The sequence below is a fragment of the Chionomys nivalis genome, chromosome 17, assembly GCF_950005125.1.
Source record: "Chionomys nivalis chromosome 17, mChiNiv1.1, whole genome shotgun sequence".
Lineage (NCBI taxonomy): Eukaryota > Metazoa > Chordata > Mammalia > Rodentia > Cricetidae > Chionomys > Chionomys nivalis.
In genome coordinates this window covers 43370173-43390648 of record NC_080102.1, presented here as the reverse complement: position 1 = coordinate 43390648, position 20476 = coordinate 43370173, and the positions used below count along the sequence as shown (strand labels likewise).

Below are 20476 nucleotides of genomic sequence, written 5' to 3'. Positions count from 1 at the left end.
GCATCCTGCCATCCCTAAGATGCCCTAAAGGCAGCTTTCCTACTGCCCTTGTGCAAAATACTTGGTTTCTTTCTGATGTCACTAATCCCTTCAGCCAGCAGGTTTCTCACTCTTGACTCTACATATACTTTTCTTCTGGACAAGTTACTAGGTTTTACACACCCTTCTCTGTTTTTATCATCCCCACTGCAAATCTAACTAGAAACAGCCAGCAATGCCTACACCAAAGCCTGCAAGTTTAGTGTTCTTGAATTTCGTCCAAATTCAGCTTTAAGCAAAGTCTCCAGGCACAGATAAAATGCAGACAAGTTCCCCACCACATTATAACACAAATGGCCTTGGCTTTCCTTCCCAACAGAGTTTCCCTTCCCATCGGAACCCTGAGAAGTCTTTACTCTCCACATTCCTGGTCTCATTCTGGTTCTGAACTCCCTTGAGAACCACCCACTAAGCTCTGCTTAAAGCACCTCTAGTCTACCTCTCCAGACTTCTCCAAAGCCCTCCTGCAAGCCAGTTCCCAAAGGCTTCCATCCTTTCCATAATCACAGCAATAGCCCTGCTTATACCATCTGTCCATGCCAGCCAACTTTTCATCACTGTGACAAGACACCTGGGAAAATTACTAAAGACTAAAAGCACATCTGGCTCAGCCTCAGATCCTGGTGCACTAACTCCATGGCTTTCAGGACTGACGGCAAGGCAGAAAAACCATGGTGGGAGGGCATGGTGGGGCAAAACTGCCTACATCATGGAGACCGGGCACATCCTGAAGATCTTGGGATTTTCTTCATTAAGGCCAATGAGACTGAATAGCTGACAGTCTCTGTAGTGGTTTGAAAGGAAATGGCCCCCACAGGCTCATAGGGAATGACACTATTAAGAGGTGTGGCCTTTATGGAGCAGGTGTGGTGTTGTTGGAAGAAGTGCGACCTTGAGGGTGGGCTTTAAGGTCTCAGATGCTCAAGCCAGGCCCACTGTGGCACTGTCATATCTGCTGCCTACAGACCCAGATGTAGAATTCTCAGCTACCTTTCTAGCACCATATCTGCCTGCATACCCCATGCTTCCCATCATGAAAATAATATACTAAATCTCTGAACTGTAAGCCAGTCCCAATTAAATGTTCTCTTTGTAAGAGTTGCCATGGTCATGGTGTTTCTTCACAGCAATAAAACCCTAAGACAGTCTTCAAACTTTCACTGCTATTCACATGAAGATATGACACATTACACATTGAAACACTCAGTGACTGGACCTAGTGACATGGCTATGTCTAAGAGAGGGTAGGACAGCCCTGGTAAACAGATATGGTAAACAAGAGCCCAGCCTCTTCAGCAGACAGCCCATGCAGAGACACAGGCACAAAACATACATGGTCCGTCTTGGTCTTTGAGGTTATCTGGCCATGTTCACACTTCCTCACCGACTATACCTGCTGGCAATTGTGACTCTGGAAGCACTGAGCTTTCCCATGTGCTCAGAGGTACAATGACACCTGACCACCTTGAACAATACCTCATATGTTTCAAGTTTCTGTGTTGACCATGAACCCAGCCATGGCCAGGCCATGAGGGTTGAAGCTGTGGCTGCTCATCCCGCAGAGAAGGTAAAACTCAACACAGAAAGATGACTTAATAAAAGATGTAGGTGTGTCTGAGCACAGTCACGGGACTCAAATTGATTTTCTGCAGCAGCTAGACTTCCACTTCTTTCTCTGAGAACTGCTGGTGGGTTCATTTCTTAAAGGGGAAGCAACCGCAGTAAGCCTGCACTAACAGCCCTCACACCTCTCCACGGTAGGTGACTACAGAGAGGTGCACGAACTCTGTTGTGAGGGTTGGGGTAGTGTGGGGTGGGATGGGTAGAAACTTGGGGACTGGAATGGAAACAGACAACTCCTCCTTCAATCAGTCATTTGGTGTGTCTCTTCCCAGGGCACTGCCCTCTTGAAAAGAGTGAGAAACTGAGGAAATGAAGAAGATAATCTAGGTGGGGAAGGATGGGTAGGTAACTCAGGTCAAAGGTGAAGACTGTATGTCCCAAAAAGAAAGGTCACTAGGTATTCCCAAGAAGGTATCTCAACCAGCCCTGCCCAAGAGTGGCCTACACTTTGTGGCCCCAAGTGCCTCCCAAGGCTCTAGAGAGCACATAGCCACTGCCACATGGCATTTGTGTAAAGGGTCACTAAACAGAGGTTCTTCCTTCCCACACACAAGCATGCCACCTTCCCTTATGAACAGAGAAAGTGTAAACTGGCCTCCTGTGAAAGTCAAATGTCTCTCGAAGACATAATAACTAAATAACAAAAGCACAGGGGGTCATTGTGCCAAAGGAAATTCAAACGAATTCTAGACAGGCAAGCAGTTTTCTTTACGACTATTTCAGCAAGAATTTCCCATTTGTAAAAATAAAGGGCTTGTTTAAAAGAAAAGGAACAGCAACATTTTCCATACCTTGTTTCCTAAGAAATACTAAGGGTGTGCATGCGTGCTTGTCGATACATGTCTCCATATTGTGCATACTTATCTGCTGGTATCTGCACACATACGCACACAAACACACACACACACACACACTGTGTCACTATATGGATACATATGGTTGTATGCATATATGTATGTGTACTCTGTGTGAATGCATGTATTCATTCACTTGTCTATATATCAACATAGGCACTGTGTGTGTGTGTGTTAATGTTCATAAAGAAGCTACAGACTGAGTCCCTTCTTCTCAGATTAGAAATACAGACATAGCAGAACATCCCCTCACTATCCTGCCTCTCTCTGTGGACTGCCATACAGGCAGAAAAAAGGAGCCCCCAGTATCAGTGCTGCCACTCTCTGGGGCAGCAACCCCCAGACTACAGCTTCCTAGCACTGCAACCCCCAGGCCATGGCTTCCCAGCACTGCTCCCAAGGCTCTGCTCTTTGATGCCGTACCCTCCTGCAGCTAGTATGAGACAAAGCAAGCTTACTCTGCTTAGGGCCGTGAAGCCTGGTACAGACCACACACAAGCCCTCAAGCATCCTTGCAAGTCATATCCTGCAGCAGCAAGGAGGGTATTCTTGTGGTGTGGCCCATGTTTTCCCTGCATCAGCTAAGCCACAGGAAAGAAGCACTCATTACTCTCCTTGGACTTAAGATCCTGTAAGCCACTGAGCCCACAATCTGTTCCTTTCATCTTTCCTCACACCTCATCTTCAGCCTTTAATCACTTCTCCTGATAAGAAAGTTGCTATTCAACTTTGTAGCCCACAGGACACTTCCCACAGAAAGGGCTCAGATCTTCAATGCCTGCCGCCATTACCATAATGAGCAGTAGGCACATCTTCTGAGGTCTGAAAAGAAAATTACTGCCTGTACTTAAATGTGCAGACCAGGAAACAAACATTCTACACAGGCACAGGGCACTGGAAGGCAGGAGAAGGGTGGGGATGACACATGACCACACTCTGCCTGTCCATCCTCTGCGAAAGCCTGCCCCGTAAGTATAAAGTAAGTTTGGGATGGCAAGCTCTGGGCAATGGCTCTAAGTACAAGGAATGAGTCTAGATCTCCTGTGAGAGGTGGACAGCTCAGGCAAAAATTTCTCACTGTCTCCCCTTACCTGTCTTCAGGCTCTCTCCCTAAGCACAAACGTCTCCAGCACTCTACTACACCTAGGGCTTGGCCGGACCCTTCTCTTCAGCAGGTCCTGTGGTTAGTCACTCTGGCCCTTTCCCTGCCCCCACACCCCTACAGCTGCTCAGCTGGGAATCATCAGTCACAAGCTCTGTTCTACTCTGGACCCTGACTTACCTGCCCTGGGGCCTAGAACTCAGCACCCTGTGACTCACTGGTTCCTCTTAGAAAGTGATTGATCATCTGAACCCAAACCCATCTCTCTCTGCCATGCCATGGGGCTGGAGCAGCCTGTCCCCTCAGTCTGTGGCCACTGCTCCCCTACATCTCGACCCAGTTCCTACAGTTCTCTTCTGTGCATCCCTCTGCCTCCTTCAACCCAGCTCCTACCCAGCTGCCTCACCAGCCACACTGCAGGCTGCAGGGCCTGCTCAGAGCTCCCACCTTTACCAACTGCTCCTTGCTTTCCTGAAGGCTGTGTCCACAGCCTTTCCAGGACATGCTGTCCCCTCAGGACCATGGCTCTCTCATTCTGGAGGACACTACAGTGCCTGACTCCCACCTTTGTTGCTGTATCAACATCTGCAAGTCCCAAGACCCTGATGGTCCACCAGTGAGCAAGTGGTAGACAGAGAAGTTAGATGGCTCCATGGAGCAAGCCTGGGTGTACACAAGGTCTGCTGTAGCCTGTCCAGCCCACACACTCATATGTGCCCTTGTGTGCTACCCAACTAAGGGAAGGTCTGCTGCCCCTTAGCTCCCCGATAGCCCCTCTTCCTGACCAACATCATCATTGTCCCATCTTACTTTCAGTCTGCTGGCCTTGCTGCAGACCAAAGCCCACCTGACAGTAGAGTCCAATCATTCCAGTGGTCCTGCCCTCTCCATGTGATCTAGAAATCTGTCCTCTCTCTGCAGATTTGTCTGAGCCCAGGAAGTATCCACAACCTATCTAGTACAAGGCCAGTCAGTAAGGGTGGTGTTCCTCATGCATTTCACTATATGCCATCAGGTCATGGCAGGTCAGGGGCACTTGGCCCCAAGGTCCTGTTCAAGAAGCTGAAATAGCTAAAACACCAGGCAGTCACATGAGCCCCACAGCAACACACCCACACTACAGCATACAAGCCTCATGGCAACACACCCACATGATAATACATGAGCCCCACAGCAACACACCCACACTATAATACACGAGCCCCACAGCAACACACCCACACTACAGCACATGAACCCCATACAACAAGATACCCACCACACTACAGTGCACCAAGTGCATACAGTAACACATTCAAACTACAGAATGCAAGCCCTGCACAGCAACACACCAGTCACACTCCAGAGCAACAGCTCCACACAACAGCGCACACAAGTCCTATACAGCCACACTTACTACACTATAGTGCACCAGCCAGCCAGCACAACACACTCACACTACAGCACAGGAGCCTTATCCACGGAGCACCACAGGCTGCTCTACCACCCCCACACTCTACTGTACAGCTACCTGCCAGAGCAAGGGAAGCAATAACAATCCACTTCCAAGATCCCTTTTCAATCGACCAATTTTGTCCTTAAAATGTCTAGAAACAATGAAGAAGACAACTGATCTTTAGTTTGGCATTTTGTGACATTTGCTGCTTCAAGGGTACATTGGGTGAGACATCAACCTGTATAAAACCATTAGCCTGCAGTGGCTATTCACATGTCCAGTTAGCTACTGGACAGAAGACCATATGCTATCTCAAGTCCATTAGATGGCCCAGGAGGCAGGACAGGTCCTGGGCTAGGCTTGAGGACCAGGACAGCAGCGGCCCATCCACAGAGATGCTGGAAGGCCTTGCCAGCAAGGCCATGAAGATGCAGGTCTGCCAGAACCAGCACACATCATCGACCTTGCTTGTGTATAATGACTACAGGATTTGATTCTCCCAGAATCAGAGGGGAGAGACTGGGAGGCAGGGTGAGAGTGGGGTAGGGGCAGAGGTGAATGCTGCTTCTAGAGTCTTTTCAGTGGCTTCTTACTGCAGCTTCCTCTGTGTAAGGTCTGAGCACTTAAGAAAGCTAATGATTCAGGAATGGAGCCCCGGGAGGGGGGGCATCCTTGGGGAGGTCCCAAAGAAGAGCTGGGCTCTGGGTGTGGCCCAGAGAGGGGACTGGAAGGTGATGTGTTGAGGTTTGATTCATTTGTATGAAGATCCCACATCCATTTCTCAGAAGTAACTTAAAATTCACTACTCTGCAGGAGGAACACTGGGACAACAGTTCCAGAGTTTCCTCATGGTGGCCACCAGAGAGAAGGGCCAGCTGCCCCAGTACTTCATGCAGCTTGGGCTCTGTGGGGGTACTCCATCATTCTCTTCTGCCTCTGTGTGATCTCTGCCCCCCCCATGCCTCCCAGTCTCTACCATATTCCTGTGCGCCACTATACACATATACACAGGCATCTGTGAACATCAATGTCCTTAGAAAAGTGGGCATATGCCATCAGTAAATTCTGTGCATATGTCCACATGCCTGACTTCTGCACTGCATCCCAGAAAGGCTGTGGGCTCAGAACCCAGCATCCCTCAGTACCTTCCCTGAGCCATGAACTCACAGAGCAGGGGCTGCCCTGAAAGTGGACACTGCCCTGGTTAGAAAACCACAACTATGCACATCAGCCAGAAGAAGGGGAAGGTCAAACAAGAGAATGAAATCATCTGGACACCACCAACCCAAACTGATCATGGCTCACACTGGGGCTTGCTTTGTTCAGTCTCCTCTGTGCTTTAAACACAAGCCAATCTGGGATCATCTTTGCACTGCTGGTCCTGTGTGGAGGAATGCAATTCCGGGCCAGGTTTCTCCACAGAAATACATCCAGCATCCCTAAATGCACCAAGGTTATTTAAGACCAGGTTTGAGTAGTTACAAAGTATTCCAATCAGCGATTCATGTGTTTTGGAGACCTGCCTCTGGCCCTTCAGACTGCTATTGACCTGTTCTCCCTGGATCACAGGCTAGTACTGGGGCAGAGGTCAGCCGGGGACTTGAACGTATGGAATCTCTCCAGAACGGCTCTACACTTAGGTCTCCAGGAGGCACAGGGCACAGTCTGCTCCACTACACACCTGCTCATCTCCATGTTACAAGGTGCTGTTTGCAGACAGGCATCACCCGTGCTCATTTTCAGCGCTGTATTAAGGACTGAAAGATACTTCGCATTTTTTTTAACAGTTGCATAATTCTTCAGTGGCTTGTCTGACCGCTCTGAGTGTTTTCATCCATTTTCCATGAGGACATTTCCTTTTCATTAGTTCTGTGTACGAATTCTTTGTTTATTAAGGACACAGGGTGGGCTTTAGTCCCAGCTGAGAACAACCAAAAAAAAGCAATTTCTGAGTCTCACCTGCCCTTTAATTTGTGCTGCTTCAGACAAACATTTAGGTTGTCTGCACGTGCTCAGAATAATCTTGGGAGATACCTTCCCTTGGGGATCTCGTCAGTTAAAAACCAACATTATAGTATCAAGTGTCACAAAAGCAATGTAAATGTGTGCGGAGTGAGCTTCTGCAAGTGGTGTGGAAGGGACTCCCACTCAGCTACTCAGACAAGCAAGACCCAGGAGCCCAGGGCTGCCTGTGCTTCCTGGTTCCCAGGCAGGATTCTAAGATCCCACTTCAGTGGAAGGGTCTCTGACTGCCCTTTGCTAGGCCTGCTTCCCCTGGCCCCATGTATACAGGGCATGGGTCCCAGTAGGAAGAAACATGTGCCTTCAGGGCACAGCTGATTCTACTGCTGGGCTACCCTGGAGAGTTCACGGGTCTGAACTATCCACAGTTTAGAATAGGGGGAAGCAAGCCTTCCCAAGCTGCCTCCTCACGCTATGGATAGGATGTTTCCATCACTCCTTAGGAATGAAGGCTATGGTTTCAGACATCTCTCAGCACGCTAAGAAAGTATGGCTACTTCTACTTACTGAGCAGTCAGTTGTTTTCTTTCTCTTACATCCGGGAAGATCTACTGCACCATGTAGGAGACCCCGTGACCGCCTTTAGCTTACCGTCAGAACATCCTATCAGCAGTATGTGGAAACACAGCCCCTGGGAACATAGCTTTTGACCTATTCTGTGGGTGTTAACGGTAAGGAGCAGGCCGTGTCTGGTGCCAGCATACCTGGACTACTCTCACACACGTGGCAAACACCAGAGTTTCTTACCTGGTGTTAGAGGGCAGAGGACGCCCTGTGACCATCCCACAAGAGGAGCTTTAGTTCCTGGATCCCTAAAGGGCATGGGCCCCATTTTCTGTTGAGAGAATATGTTCCATGCATCTCTTGTGAGGATTATGTGCGGAGCCTTCTCTGGGTGCCTTTCATTCCACTGATCTGGTCATGTCGCAGTGACATTCCCACTCAGCATGAGTGTAACTGGGACTTACTGAGGAGCCCACCTAAAGGAGCCCAGATGTGAAGTGACCAATACCAATAAACTTGTAAGCAGCAAATCAGCCTGACAAGGCTAGGTAACTATGGATTATGAACTACTAGATCAGTATATTGACAGTTTCAAGAGTATTTATATTTAGATTGTGAAAGGGGAATTAGATTGTCACCTGATTTGTGCACAGGCTTTCTTTCATAACTGGTACCTTTACTTGGTCATGTGTGCATTCCTACCTGGTTCCTGGTGAGTAGTCTGTGAGCTATCCCTGACCTGTGGACCTCACGTAACCCACATACAACTTTACCCACAGTCTCAATGCCCTCAACATTCATATGGGAGGCACTTAGTCCCCAAGGTGCTAGTACTAAGAAGAATTTAGTCCCCTTCACAAACAGAGCAGAGCCCTCACCAAGGTGCTGAGTCCTAGTGCCTTCTGTTCTCTGCGGCAGCCACATAAAGGACACAACCACAAGGCACCACTTCGGAAGCACACTCTGGACCTGCAGCATGCTCTTAGACATCCCCCGTACTAGAACTGTGAAAAATGTGTTTCTATTGTTTATAAATTACCCCTCTCAGACATCAGCAGACATGGAGGAAGACTAACGAGCAGTCGGAGACACACCGCACAGTAGTCCAGTGACTAAGATGGGGACAGACCAATGTGCCTGAGCTCTGTAAAACAAAACATGGAATTCTGTTTCCTTCAGGGGGACCATGTGAGCACACTCCCAGAAAGACATGTGCCGGCTGAAACAGCCATGCTCCAGCCTTATCCTAACCTAGCCACAAAGAATGCAGGGTTAAAGAAAAGTCATCAGGCAATTTTAGCATTGTGTATTCTCCCCAAATAATCTAATTTCCCCCTTTTTCACACTCCTGCCTCTTGGCCTGCCTGTCACTGGCAGCTGTAAATCCTCCAACATATATTAACAATCTACTTCTCAGCTCTAGTTTCTTTCTTTTTAATTGTGTGTATGAGAGATGTGTGTATGTACATATGTGTTCATATGTGTGAAGGCACATGTGTGGCAAAGGTGCAAATGGAGGCCAAATAACAACTTCAGGTGTCATCCTTGTCATCCATCTTGAAGAGACAAGGTCTCTTATGTACACCAGGTTAGCTGGATCTCATAGGTGGGGGGAGGTCTCCTGCCCCCACCTCCTGTCTTATGGCAGAGGAGAATGAGTGCAGGAATACAGAATGCACTATAGTCCCAACCCTACATGGGCTCTGTGCATGGCAAGTGCTTTACCCACTGAGCCATCCTTCTAGCCCCTCAACTCCAATTTCTAGCCCATTCATTTTCACTTATTAGTTTCTTTATTGTTATAAACTGGCCTCATTGTTCCTCGTTTTGAGCTAAAGGTGACTATGTTTCTTCTGGAAATTTTTAAATAAAATCACTTTAGCTTTATATCTATCTACAAGCCTGGCACCAGCCATGTAGCATGTTTAAAACCCTATCTGTGACTCCGCGATCATCTTCACTTTGATCATTTGTTCCTGGCTTGTTGGCGTCTCTGTTTTGAAGCACTTCACTGGGGAAGACAGTCCACATGGGATGGCTGCTCTGATCTGCAGGCTCTCTGTCTGAGGCTGATGACTTGCTTCTGGAGATGCTGTACCAGCTTAGGAAGATGCATTATCTGTTGAGAATCAGTGTCTACTCAGAGCTTCTCATCCCTCTCTATCAGACTCCCAGTCAGCGTTTTATCCAGACAATACAGGACTTGGTTTCCTCCTGCCGTTCTGCTGGACTCCTCTGGGTATTTTACACAGGTGGGAAAGTGCACAGGTCATGGTGGTACATCCATGGTTACCACGTGGAACCACAGAAAGGCATGCGTTCCTATACCATCAAGGCTGTCTCACTACCATCCATCTCAGAGATGCTTCTGGACTCTGAGCTGAGGTGGCAGCTCCAATGCAGAATCTATACATGAACCGCCTAGGATCCACATTGACTGGCCCCATGGTGACTGTGTAAAACCATACAAAACATGTTTTCTCTTCACACCAGAGTGGCCATTGCCCAGCTTCTGTTCATAGTGAAGTCCTTGTCCTTCCACTGTGGTCTCCAGGCTCTTCACAATTTATCTGCCTCTTCTACTCACTGGCTCTCCCTGGAAATGTTACTCTCTTCTGCCCTGTAGCTCCTTCATTTGTTCCACATCTTGTCCCAGCAGGCTCTTCTGTCAGCCTCACTGCTGTAGCTACTACAAGCCTTTGCTGGGGGTATCCTTAGTCCTCTTTCTAATGTGTCTGTCTATTCACCCTCCCCTGCTGAACCTCAATGTTCCTTGTCCTGGGTCCATGTTCCATTGTCCCTGTCTGCCTTCCCTCTCTCCTGTACCCAAAGCCCGCAGCCCTTTCACAGGATAGCAGTCACCAGACCCATCCACAATGGCAGTGCTAGTCTGTCCTCTCTCCTGCCACTTCTCACTGCCTGATCTCATTTCTCTACTCTGTCCCCAATCCAGGTTCCCATTGCAGAGTGTCCCGTGCTGCCCCAAGAAGAACAGACCCCTCACTGCCAAGCTACTTCCAGCTTGAGCTACCCTCGGTGGACCTGGGCCAAGCAGGGTTCTGGGAGTGATTACTGAGCACATGTAGAAAAACATGGATGGAGATTGAGGGGACAAGGGACAACACAAAGCCTGGAGCCCACACCCAGAACTGCCTTTATCTGTTCTATCTAGTTTTCAATGAGCAGCCACAGATGCCTCTGGTATCTACTCGAGACCCAGATGAGAGCAAGAGGAGGTACCAGGTCATTCCCTACAGTCTGGATAGGTCCTGCAATCTGTAGGGGAGACCCAGCCAATCATCTTGCTAGCAGGGGGCGGGGTCCCCCGAGGATATTTTTTACTTATAAAGATTGTGGGCGTGCTCCCAGCCGCCCCTTCTGTTTTCCTGTTCTCCGCTAGAACTTCAGTTCTGTGAGTCTTTCCCTAATTAAAGCTAAACATTTTATTATAATTTCCGTCTGCCGTTCATTTACGCCGCTACAGCAATCCTTCTAGTGCCGCCAGAACATGGCCTATCCAGGAAGGCATGGATTTGACATGAACATGGCTTCCAGGAGTAGGCTGCTGTCCCTCATCCTGTCCCTTGCTGAGCACTCATCATCGGCACACAGATGTCTCTTCTCACAGTGACGCTGGTGGCCATGCAGTAACAAGGCACGGTGGTGTGTTTATCTACAAGAGTTGTTCATAGACCACCAAGTCTGTAGGCTCCTCAGCAGCTCGGGTCCACAGAAAGACAACGACTGCCCTCCAGACTTCATCTAAAACAACACTGTAGGTGGCTGTCACCTCTTGTTTCTATAGAGCTTCTGCCTTTAAGACTGAGAATAAAGGTTCTATTTTTTCCACAGGGGAAGCTCACCAACATAATGCTTACTACTGCTCTGGGCCAGCTGTTTCTGGAGGTTGGTAGGACACAGCCAACACTGTCTGGGCTAAGCACAAGTGTGCCAGGCTCTAGAGGCAAAGAGGATCAGAGGATGACTGGATAGAGTCTAGTCAAAACCTCAGGCTAAAACCCTGGCTAGAAATCTCAGAAGTCAGTTAATAAGACAAGACACAAAGCACATTTTACAACATTGCACTTAATGCAGTCCAAAAGAAAGAAAAGGCAGCATCTAGAGCCCCAGCGCTAGCACTGTGGGTCATGGTGTGCAAACAATGCCTCATGAGGAGGTATCAGCAGTCTTGCATGGGGTTCTGCATGGTCCGTGTCTCAGCTATGCAGTCCACTCAAGCCTTCTGATTTTGTATCACACTACAGCCAGCCCTTTGGGGTTTATTTTTATTTGCTGTTCCTGGGGTGGGGGGACATCAGGCACTGAAGGAAGGCACAGGTTTCCTTCCCCTCACTCCCAAGGTCACTTACTGTAAAACAATCCCACAGAAAACAGAGGAAGCAACGAGTGACAAGTAGTCCCAAGGGGATACAAGGCATTCTATACCCTGGAGCTTCTTTCACCTGAAAGATCCCTTAGAAATCTGGCTAAAGAAGGACACACAGGAACACAGAACCTCCCTTGCTAGCAGAGATAATGTAGCTTGTGGAGAGACCACAGTCAGACACTCACTGTGCAGAGCCTATGGGCATCATGGGTAATATACTGAGGGGCACCAGAGATAGAGATGGAAAGGGAGGTGACTGCGTATAAGAGGGTATCTTCACATAGTATACAGATCCTTGTGTTCCTAGCCATGCACACTCCCTCAGAGAGGTGCCTCTACTCAGGGCCCAAAGGCCCAGTGCATAGCCTGAATTCCTGCCTGTCCCACTCTCCCAAGCTGGCTCAACACAGCTACAGAACCAGCCTAAGGGCAGCACCCCAGCTGCCCCCTCTCTGTTCTGGCCTATAGGCTAGTGCCTGCCTTGCCCTGGATGTGCCTCCTCCTCAAGCACAATCCTGCTCCTATGGAAATGACAGGCAGCAACACATTACTGCCTACACGGCAAATCTCAGTGAACAAAGCAGGGGCTGTGGAAACCATTGCCAGGAACACCCTACCGCCAGAGGCTCACCCCACCCTATCCACAGGGCAGAAACATTTCCTAAAATGTCACAGTGGCAAGCACAATCTCTTGAGCTCGCCAGCACCCCAGGGGTCTTCATTTAATTTAATTCAGTTCTCCACAACACACACTGGGTTCATGACACACACTCTTTCCAGCCTCCAGGACATCAAAGCGCCACTTTATTCTAGCACAGAAGAAAATCTACCCTGTGGCTCCCTGCCCTCGCCATCCACACCCAAACTGCAGGTTTGCAGGGCTGGCTTCCAGGCAGCACCCACACCCTGTACTGGCTGTGTGAGGAGGTAGAGAGGAGGAGGACAACACCCTCAGGAGGCCTGCAACACACTGTGCTCAGACTCTCAAGGTGAACCCAATAATCATAACAGCACAGCTCCAGCCAAACAGCAAATAAATACATCTCTTAAACAAGAGAGTGCTGAAATCACGCAGACTGAGCAAGAGCAGGGGATGCCATTACAGCAGCCTGTCAGGATGCCATGGGTCCTGTCTATCACACACATAGCCACAGTGGCTCCAGTCACTCCCAGTGGCTAGGAGCTGCACATAGCTTCTGATTACCTCTCAAGGGGCATAGGTACTGCTGACCACATGCACACATGACACTTCACTGCATAGACTCGCAAGATAAAGGCTGCACCCAAGAGCCCGTGACCAGTGTTCCGATCTAGTCTGAGCCAGTATGTAGGGAGAGGACTGACAGCCCTTGCTGAGGGTGGCTCATGAAAGAACTCTGGGGCAGGCTGTGCTGGGCACATGTGGTCTAGGGTCTTTCCAGAAGGCTGCAGAGGTATTGCTGTAGGATTGGGGGGATACCTCTCCTAAACACATGGCAGTGTATAACATGAGTTCTCTTCTACCCTGTATCCTATGACCCTAGGCTGGCCTAGCCTGGAAGGTGTTTCAGTCTGCCTTGAGCCTTCTTAGACACGGTTGCCCAACCTGAGAGGCCAGATTCGAGGTGGCAGTAACCTGACAGGCTAGCTCAGCTGAGACCTCTGGCCCTCAGGAAAATGGGCAGCAATGTGAGTCTGGGACAAGTTCTCTGGGGCTCCTGGGAACCTGTCAGGCCAGAAGTGGATATTGTCCAGTGGGAACGTAATGCCCCGGCCAGCACACTGAGTGGCCACTGTACACCGGGAAATCAGGAAAGCAGGGCCTTCTCTCTTCCATAAATAGGCAGTTAGGTCAAATGCCAGGCAGGTGCCTGTACAGCCAGCCCTGCTTCCCAGAGCTTCCTGAGGACAAACAAGTGTACAATGGGAGATAGCTGAGCATTCAAGTATACTATGGGAGCATCCTCCCAATCCTACAGCTGAGCATTCAAGGAGTTTACTCCAAATCACTTGGTGACAGGGAGAGTCATGTTCCCTAGAGCCTCTATGTTCTCAGGATGCAGCAAGAAGGGCCAGGTAGGCCAGCAACCTTGCATACGCCTAGTGGGGCAGGGAGCCAACACATCTCGACCACTCATAAACCATGTCCACAAGGCTAGATGAGGGAGCCTGGAGTGCTGTCCAACCGAGGACCCCAGTCAGCACACTGAGCAACCACACAACAACTGAGCTCTGTAATGACAAGGGCAGCGACTTAGGAGGACAGCCTCAGGTCCCATGTACTTCTTAAACACTATGGACTGGTGGACAGGCTGGTCTCTGGAAGCTCCTTCCCCTAACCTACACCCTCACCTGTCCACAGGCCTTTCTTCTACTGGGCCCTTCTTATTTGCTGCTGCCAGAAAGTGCCAGCCTCACCCAGAGAGGGTCTTCACACATCAGTTGAGGCCATCAGGGCAGTTTTTCGGGTGAGGCTCCTTACTCAGGTCATTCTAAGTTGTGGCATATGGACACTAAAACCAACTGTCACCCCTGAGGTCTGAGCAGGACTCTTGTGACTATGCAGGACTTTGCCAACACCTCCAACAGTTATCAAATGGGAGGCAGGGAGCTCAGAGTCATCTGAGAAACTTAGGGTTGAGGAACAAGACTGCCGAGTTCCCCCAAATTATCATACTGGGAACTTGGAACTGTAGGCCCCCTAGCCTATCAAGAGCTGGGTGGCCAAGGGAGTGAGGTGGAAGACAGTGACCACCGATAGTGCAGAGTCCTGTCCCTTCAATGTCGGTGTCTTTGCTGCACCCTAAATCACCCCACCCTGCCCAGCAAGGCGGCCTTTCACCACTAGTCCTCTGAGATGGATTCAAGGACTCTCTGACATCTTAGCAACAGCAGAAAGCACCTAGGAAGGATCAACAGTCCTCATAATACTTGGGCCACCTCTTGGGGCACTCAGGTAGTCCAGGATGTGGGGATCTGGACACAGGCAGTTTCCTGGATGGAACACAAAGCTGGCAGGATGGACGTCCAACAAGGCCTCTGACAACTGACCTCTCTAGCAGCTTTACTGTTAAGCTGGTAAGGAAACTTGCACAGAGAGGTTAAATGATGTATCCCAAGTCACACAGCCACCAGGTGACTGATGAGATGGGAGCTCGGGCTGTGTGGTTTCTTATCCCGAACAGCCTCTAGCATATCACAGGGGCTGAGATAAAAGGCTCTGGGAGCTGGAGGTTACACCAGGCCTTCCAATGTCACACTGGTGATGACACATGACTCAGGGAGTCTAGGTGAGGGCTTATGAAGCCGGCCCAGGCCCAGTTCCCACCACAGTGCCCAATGCCACCAGCTCTGTGTCTCAGCAGGAGACACTTCCCAGAAGCAGGAGGTCAGTAGTGAAGGCAACTAGTGCTCCTCACAGCTCCTCCACAAATCAGTCGTGAACAAGAACTTAATAAACCTTTCCTTCGGCAGAAAGCATAACAGGGGCTCTTCTGAAGAGCAGTTACTTACTTGGAAATCTCTTTCTTCTAGAATTTCTCTCCGCCATCTCACGAGGAAAGCAGCACAAACATACAAGTGGAAATGAGAAAAGCCCTCGGGTTCAGACTGAAAGAGAAAAAACATGGAGAGAGCTGTTTAGCGTGGGGAGACAGCAGCCAACAGGTGAGGTCGTCCTGGTGGGCTCTCCAGTCAGGGCTATGGGGAGAACTCACTGTCGCTCAGAGACTGGACTGTAGCACACCCAACCCATTACCATAAGCGCCATTTTAAAGCCAACACTCTGGTAAGCAGGGTCCCAGCCTGGGCTTTCAAGATTGCTAAAAACAGTAACTCACGGATTCACGGATGACAGCCAGGAATAGTGTCAGTAGATGCGGCAAATGCCCATCCTACACCTGAGCCTTGGAGAGCAGCCCCCACTTCCCGGAGGAGAAAGCAAGTCTGAAAGTTGAGGGAGGAACCAGGTCAAGTGGGACACCAAACACGCTGTGGAGCAGGAAGTTGTCCCGTGGGCATTAATAGGGAATGCAGCCAGCAGGACAGGAAGTCTGGTGGCATCTGCCTGAACTCCCACCTCACGACTCTCTCCAGTACAGTCAAATGCACCCTTCCCTCTGTTCTCATCATCCCATACTGTTGCCACCCTTGGAGGCCTGAACAACTGCCCAGACCACCCCACTGGGCCCTCCCAGCTCCTTTCTGGAAGGCTCTCCTTTCTTCACCCCCTGCAACTCCTATGTGGCTCCAAGGCCACACCACAAACTACTCCGACTAGGGGTTCCAAGCTTAGGGCTCAGTGTGTTAGCTTCATGGTTCTGCTATGTCCACGCAGACCTATGCAGTCACTGTTCTTGGTATATTAAGTAATGAAAGCATGCAGTGCATCAGAAGGTGACAGCTATGGAGAAAATACAGCGAGGGAGAAGGTGGGATAACAAGAGGAGTGTCTCTACACAAACTTAGGGGCTGACCCTAATTTCTATACAGTGCTCAGTCAGCTAAAGAGGAACTCAAGCAAAGAACAAAGGAGGGCGTGCCAGGCGGACACACAGAGAAACACCAATGTCCTGAAGTCAGAGAATGTCGGTGACAGCCCCGAAGCACTGGGGTCGCTCAGCAGCACTGCAGCAGACAGCATGGCTGGCAGTGCGGGGAAGCTTGTGGAGGACAGTCCTGCGGGTCCCAGGCACCAGGTGCTCTCATGATCCTGGGAAGCTCTGAGGACAGAAGAGAAGCTTCAAGGGCTTCATTGATGTCCCACTGAGAACATGGCACAGGGCAGGCAAGGTGGAGAGGCAAAGCTCAAGATAAGCGGGGCACATCCCACATTCATCGTAAAACTGGCAAGTGTTAGTGCTACACACCAAAGGGGAGCAAGAGCTTGTAACGAGAGTGGAACTTCTAGATCCAGGGTAAAGGGTGAGCCCACAAAGTACTATATGTGATGTATTCAGGTCTAAGGGAAAGAGGGGGGAAGGGCTTTCACTAGGATGGATTTGCCACTTTCAAAGACAAGAGGCTTTGCAGCTGAAGCAGAACACCCTTGATGAGATAGCTGTGACTCTCCTGAGATTTAGAGTAGGGTGCACAAGGAGGTAACCAGTGGTCTAGACCAGAAACACCCTGACAGGAGTCAGGGAGCCCCGGGGATGCCAGAGGCCCCATGCTACAGAGAGTCCAACTAGGAAGAGTGGGGAGGTGGCCAGTGGTCTTAGTGACATGCAGGCCACTAGCAGAGCAGCCTGTCCACTCTCAGTCCTAGAGGTGGGCATTGCTTCTTGGTCTCCCTGCACTGCCTGCCCAGCGCTGTGTTCGTGTGACTTGCACAGTCCCTTGCTCTACTTCTTGCCTGTGAGGGGACCGGCTGCCACCATTTCACCACAGGGAATGATGTCTGCTGAGGCCTGCCATCACAGCAGTTAGGAAAGTCTCTTCCAGCTCCAGGCTGCAGAGAGCTCTTATCACCGTCACAGATGACTTCTGCATCCGCCCAGATGATAAATTCATCTGGTAGTGGGAAGACGCCTTGAGAGTCACGGTTCTTTGACTGAACCACCTTGCGTTCCCAGGGCAAACTATTCAGTAACGACGAACTCCAGCTTTTAATCCTGGCTATGTCCTGACTGCACTCACCAGGCAAGAGGCAATTCTCATTTCCTCTGTCTTTGTAGAGTTTAAGCGTTAAGCTGTTTGCCTCTCTCCCCTTTTCCTTTCTCAGAAGAGTGTACACAGCTTTAGGATGCTTCCTTCCGATTCCTGAGAGACAGCCCCTGTGTGGTGGGCGGGGCTGATGACTTCTCTGTGAGCAGAACTACACCCCAGAATTAATTTCTATATGGTTACAAAAGACTACCTCAGAGTTCTTCATACTCTTATTTTTCCAGAAATTTCTCATCTAGATTTCTGTGCATTTACAGTAATACCCTATTTGGAGATGTGTCCTCTCCCTTCATTTTTAAGGTAGGCTCTCACTAAGTAGCCCAGGCTGACCCGGAGCTTATAATCCTCTGCCTCAGCATCCTACTGCTGTTTGGAGCTATCAGAATTCCACTCCCAGTTGCCTTTTCTTCCATCTAAGCTGTTAACCATGCTGGAGTTTTCTAAAATCTAGTCGTTTCTTAAAATCCAGTGATTTTCTAAAATCAATCAATCAACCAACCAACCAACCAACCAACCAACCCAACTAACCAACGAACTAACCAACCAACCAATCAGTCAACTTAAGACTCTGATGATGGGTATTGTATTAAGCTCTCCTATTATCTTGATTATTTCCTTCCTGTAAGTTTGTCTCTCTCCTTCCTGTAGTTTGTTGTGGGCATTTTCAAACACATACAGAAATAGAGCACTTTCTTTTTTCAATTCCTTTTCTAACTTAAGGGAGATGGCTGCAGGCTCATTAGTGTCCAGCTTTTCTTCATTTCTGATACAAGCAAGCAGTGCAAGCCTGTCAGTCACCCTTAGAAGCCCCACTTCAGCTGCACTCCAAGACTTAATGAGCCTTTATTATCCCGATGTCTAAGAACGTGCCACTGGCTTTTATGATGTCTTTTTTGAATCATACCTGATTTACCAGTACATCTTTTCAAATCTGTAAATGCATGGTTCATTTCTGTCCCTTTAGCTTTTGAGTTATTGACTGTGACTTAATCGAGTTCTTAGAAAATGGGACTTAAGGACTCCAGGTCTTTGAAGGTAATTTGGAATTGAGTTTGGGATAGAACACATCTTCCAAAATGTTTTACAAGGTAGCATATTTGGAGAACAGGGCATGGACACTGAGGCCACAGGCCTGGCTCTGACACAGCTGACATGACTGAGCTGTCAGTGAGTGACCCATGTGGATGGGCCAATACTCTGTAAGTAGACAGAATAGACTCCCTGACTCACCAACCTGGACCTGGACTGGGTCCTTTTTTGCTGGTGTGGAATGAGTAGATGTTTCTTGACATATCCACAGAAAAAGTCACACCACAAAATGTCTGCTGTTTGTAAACACAGGACTGGAGCTCCTGGAGGCAGCAGTTCGTTTATATCTATTAAAGAAAATTAACTCAAAGTGTTAATTCGTCTTAGTGGTTTTTAATCTGCATAAAATCTACTAGAAAATAAGGATTATTAAAAATTTATATGACAATGGTAGTTCTACCAAATTTGTTTTCTATATTGGAGGTTATGTTATTGGGTACATACAGATTTAAAGTTTCTTCACTATCATTGTCAACACATATCACCCCCTTTATCTCAAGCAATAAGTCTCTGGCTGAGGGGAGCGGTAGAACAGGAAGACACACCTGTGACCATCTATCACATGTGCTGCATCGTCTATTAGCTGTGTTCTGCTATGTGTGACCCTGTGAAAACATCATCACAGTTAGGATAGTGCACATGTTTGTCACCCCATATGTGTCCTGTGGTCATTTATAAGTCCTCTCAGTTTCCAGGTAACCACTGAGCTATTCCTCAATGCACACCAGTTAACATCCGACCCTTGTACAGAGGGGCTACTGTACTGTATGTACTGTTCTTCCTAATGTCCTTCACTTAGAGCTACTATTTTGAAATTTTTCCTTGGTATTCCATGCATTCATCCTCTGCAAATTCCACAGAACATTCCCCTGAATGGCACACCACAGGTTAATCCCTGAACCATCAGATCAGCTTGTTTATCCATTCCTGGCAAATGCTGAGGTAGGTTCCCCTGAACAGGCGGGCACACCACAGTTTATCCCTGCAAATGCTGAGGTGTATTCTCCTGAACAGGCATGCCACAGCTTGTCTATCTATTCCTGCAAATATTGAAGCACATTTCCCTGAATGAGCACACCACAGTCTGTCTGTTTATTCTGCAAATGCTGAGGTGTGTTTCCCCTGAAGAGGCACATGTTAGCTTGTCTATCTACTCCCTACAAATGCTAAGGTGTGTTTCCCCAAATGAGCACACCACAGTTTGTCTATTCCCTGCAAATGCTGAGGTGTGTTCCCCTGAATGGGCACACCACAGTCTATCCATTCATCAGTCTAGAGACACTGAGCTGCTTTCAGCTCAGGACTATGAAGCAGAGCTGTGTGCACAAATGCACTAGTCTCCCTATGGACTCGTGCTGTCGAGCTACTTTCCAAAGAGGCTCTACCACTTTATGTTCTGACCAGCAGTGAACAAGACTTCATGTTCCATCCCATCATAGCCAGCATCTACAGTCAGACAACTGTTTTAATTGAGCTTCAACAGCCTGCAGTAGTAGTTAGTGTCTCACTGTGGCTCCCAGGTGCCTAGCCACACTTCCCAAATGACCAGTGACCAAGCATCCCTCATGTCACCCAACATCCTTTGGTTTTTGGAGCTTTTCCTCACTGTTCTCTATTCTTGTATTTTACAAATTGTTTTCTTATATTCTACATGGTAAATCTCTGGTAAGCCTCTGCTGGGAACATGTACTTCTCAGATTAGAGCTCGACTTTCCACACTCCAAACAGTGACTGTGGGGAAATGTGTCTTAAATTCTGATAGAGGTTCCACTTATTCA

The 20476-nt window shown here is 48.8% G+C and overlaps 1 protein-coding gene across 1 annotated transcript in view; it reads right to left on the bottom strand.

The window, feature by feature from the left end:
• Tbc1d22a (TBC1 domain family member 22A) overlaps positions 1 to 20476 on the bottom strand; it is a 287690-nt gene that overhangs the window by 30961 nt on the left and 236253 nt on the right. The window contains exon 12 of the mRNA XM_057792580.1: positions 15459 to 15554. Coding sequence (XP_057648563.1) covers positions 15459 to 15554 — 96 coding nt within the window. The remainder of the gene's footprint in view (positions 1 to 15458; positions 15555 to 20476) is intronic.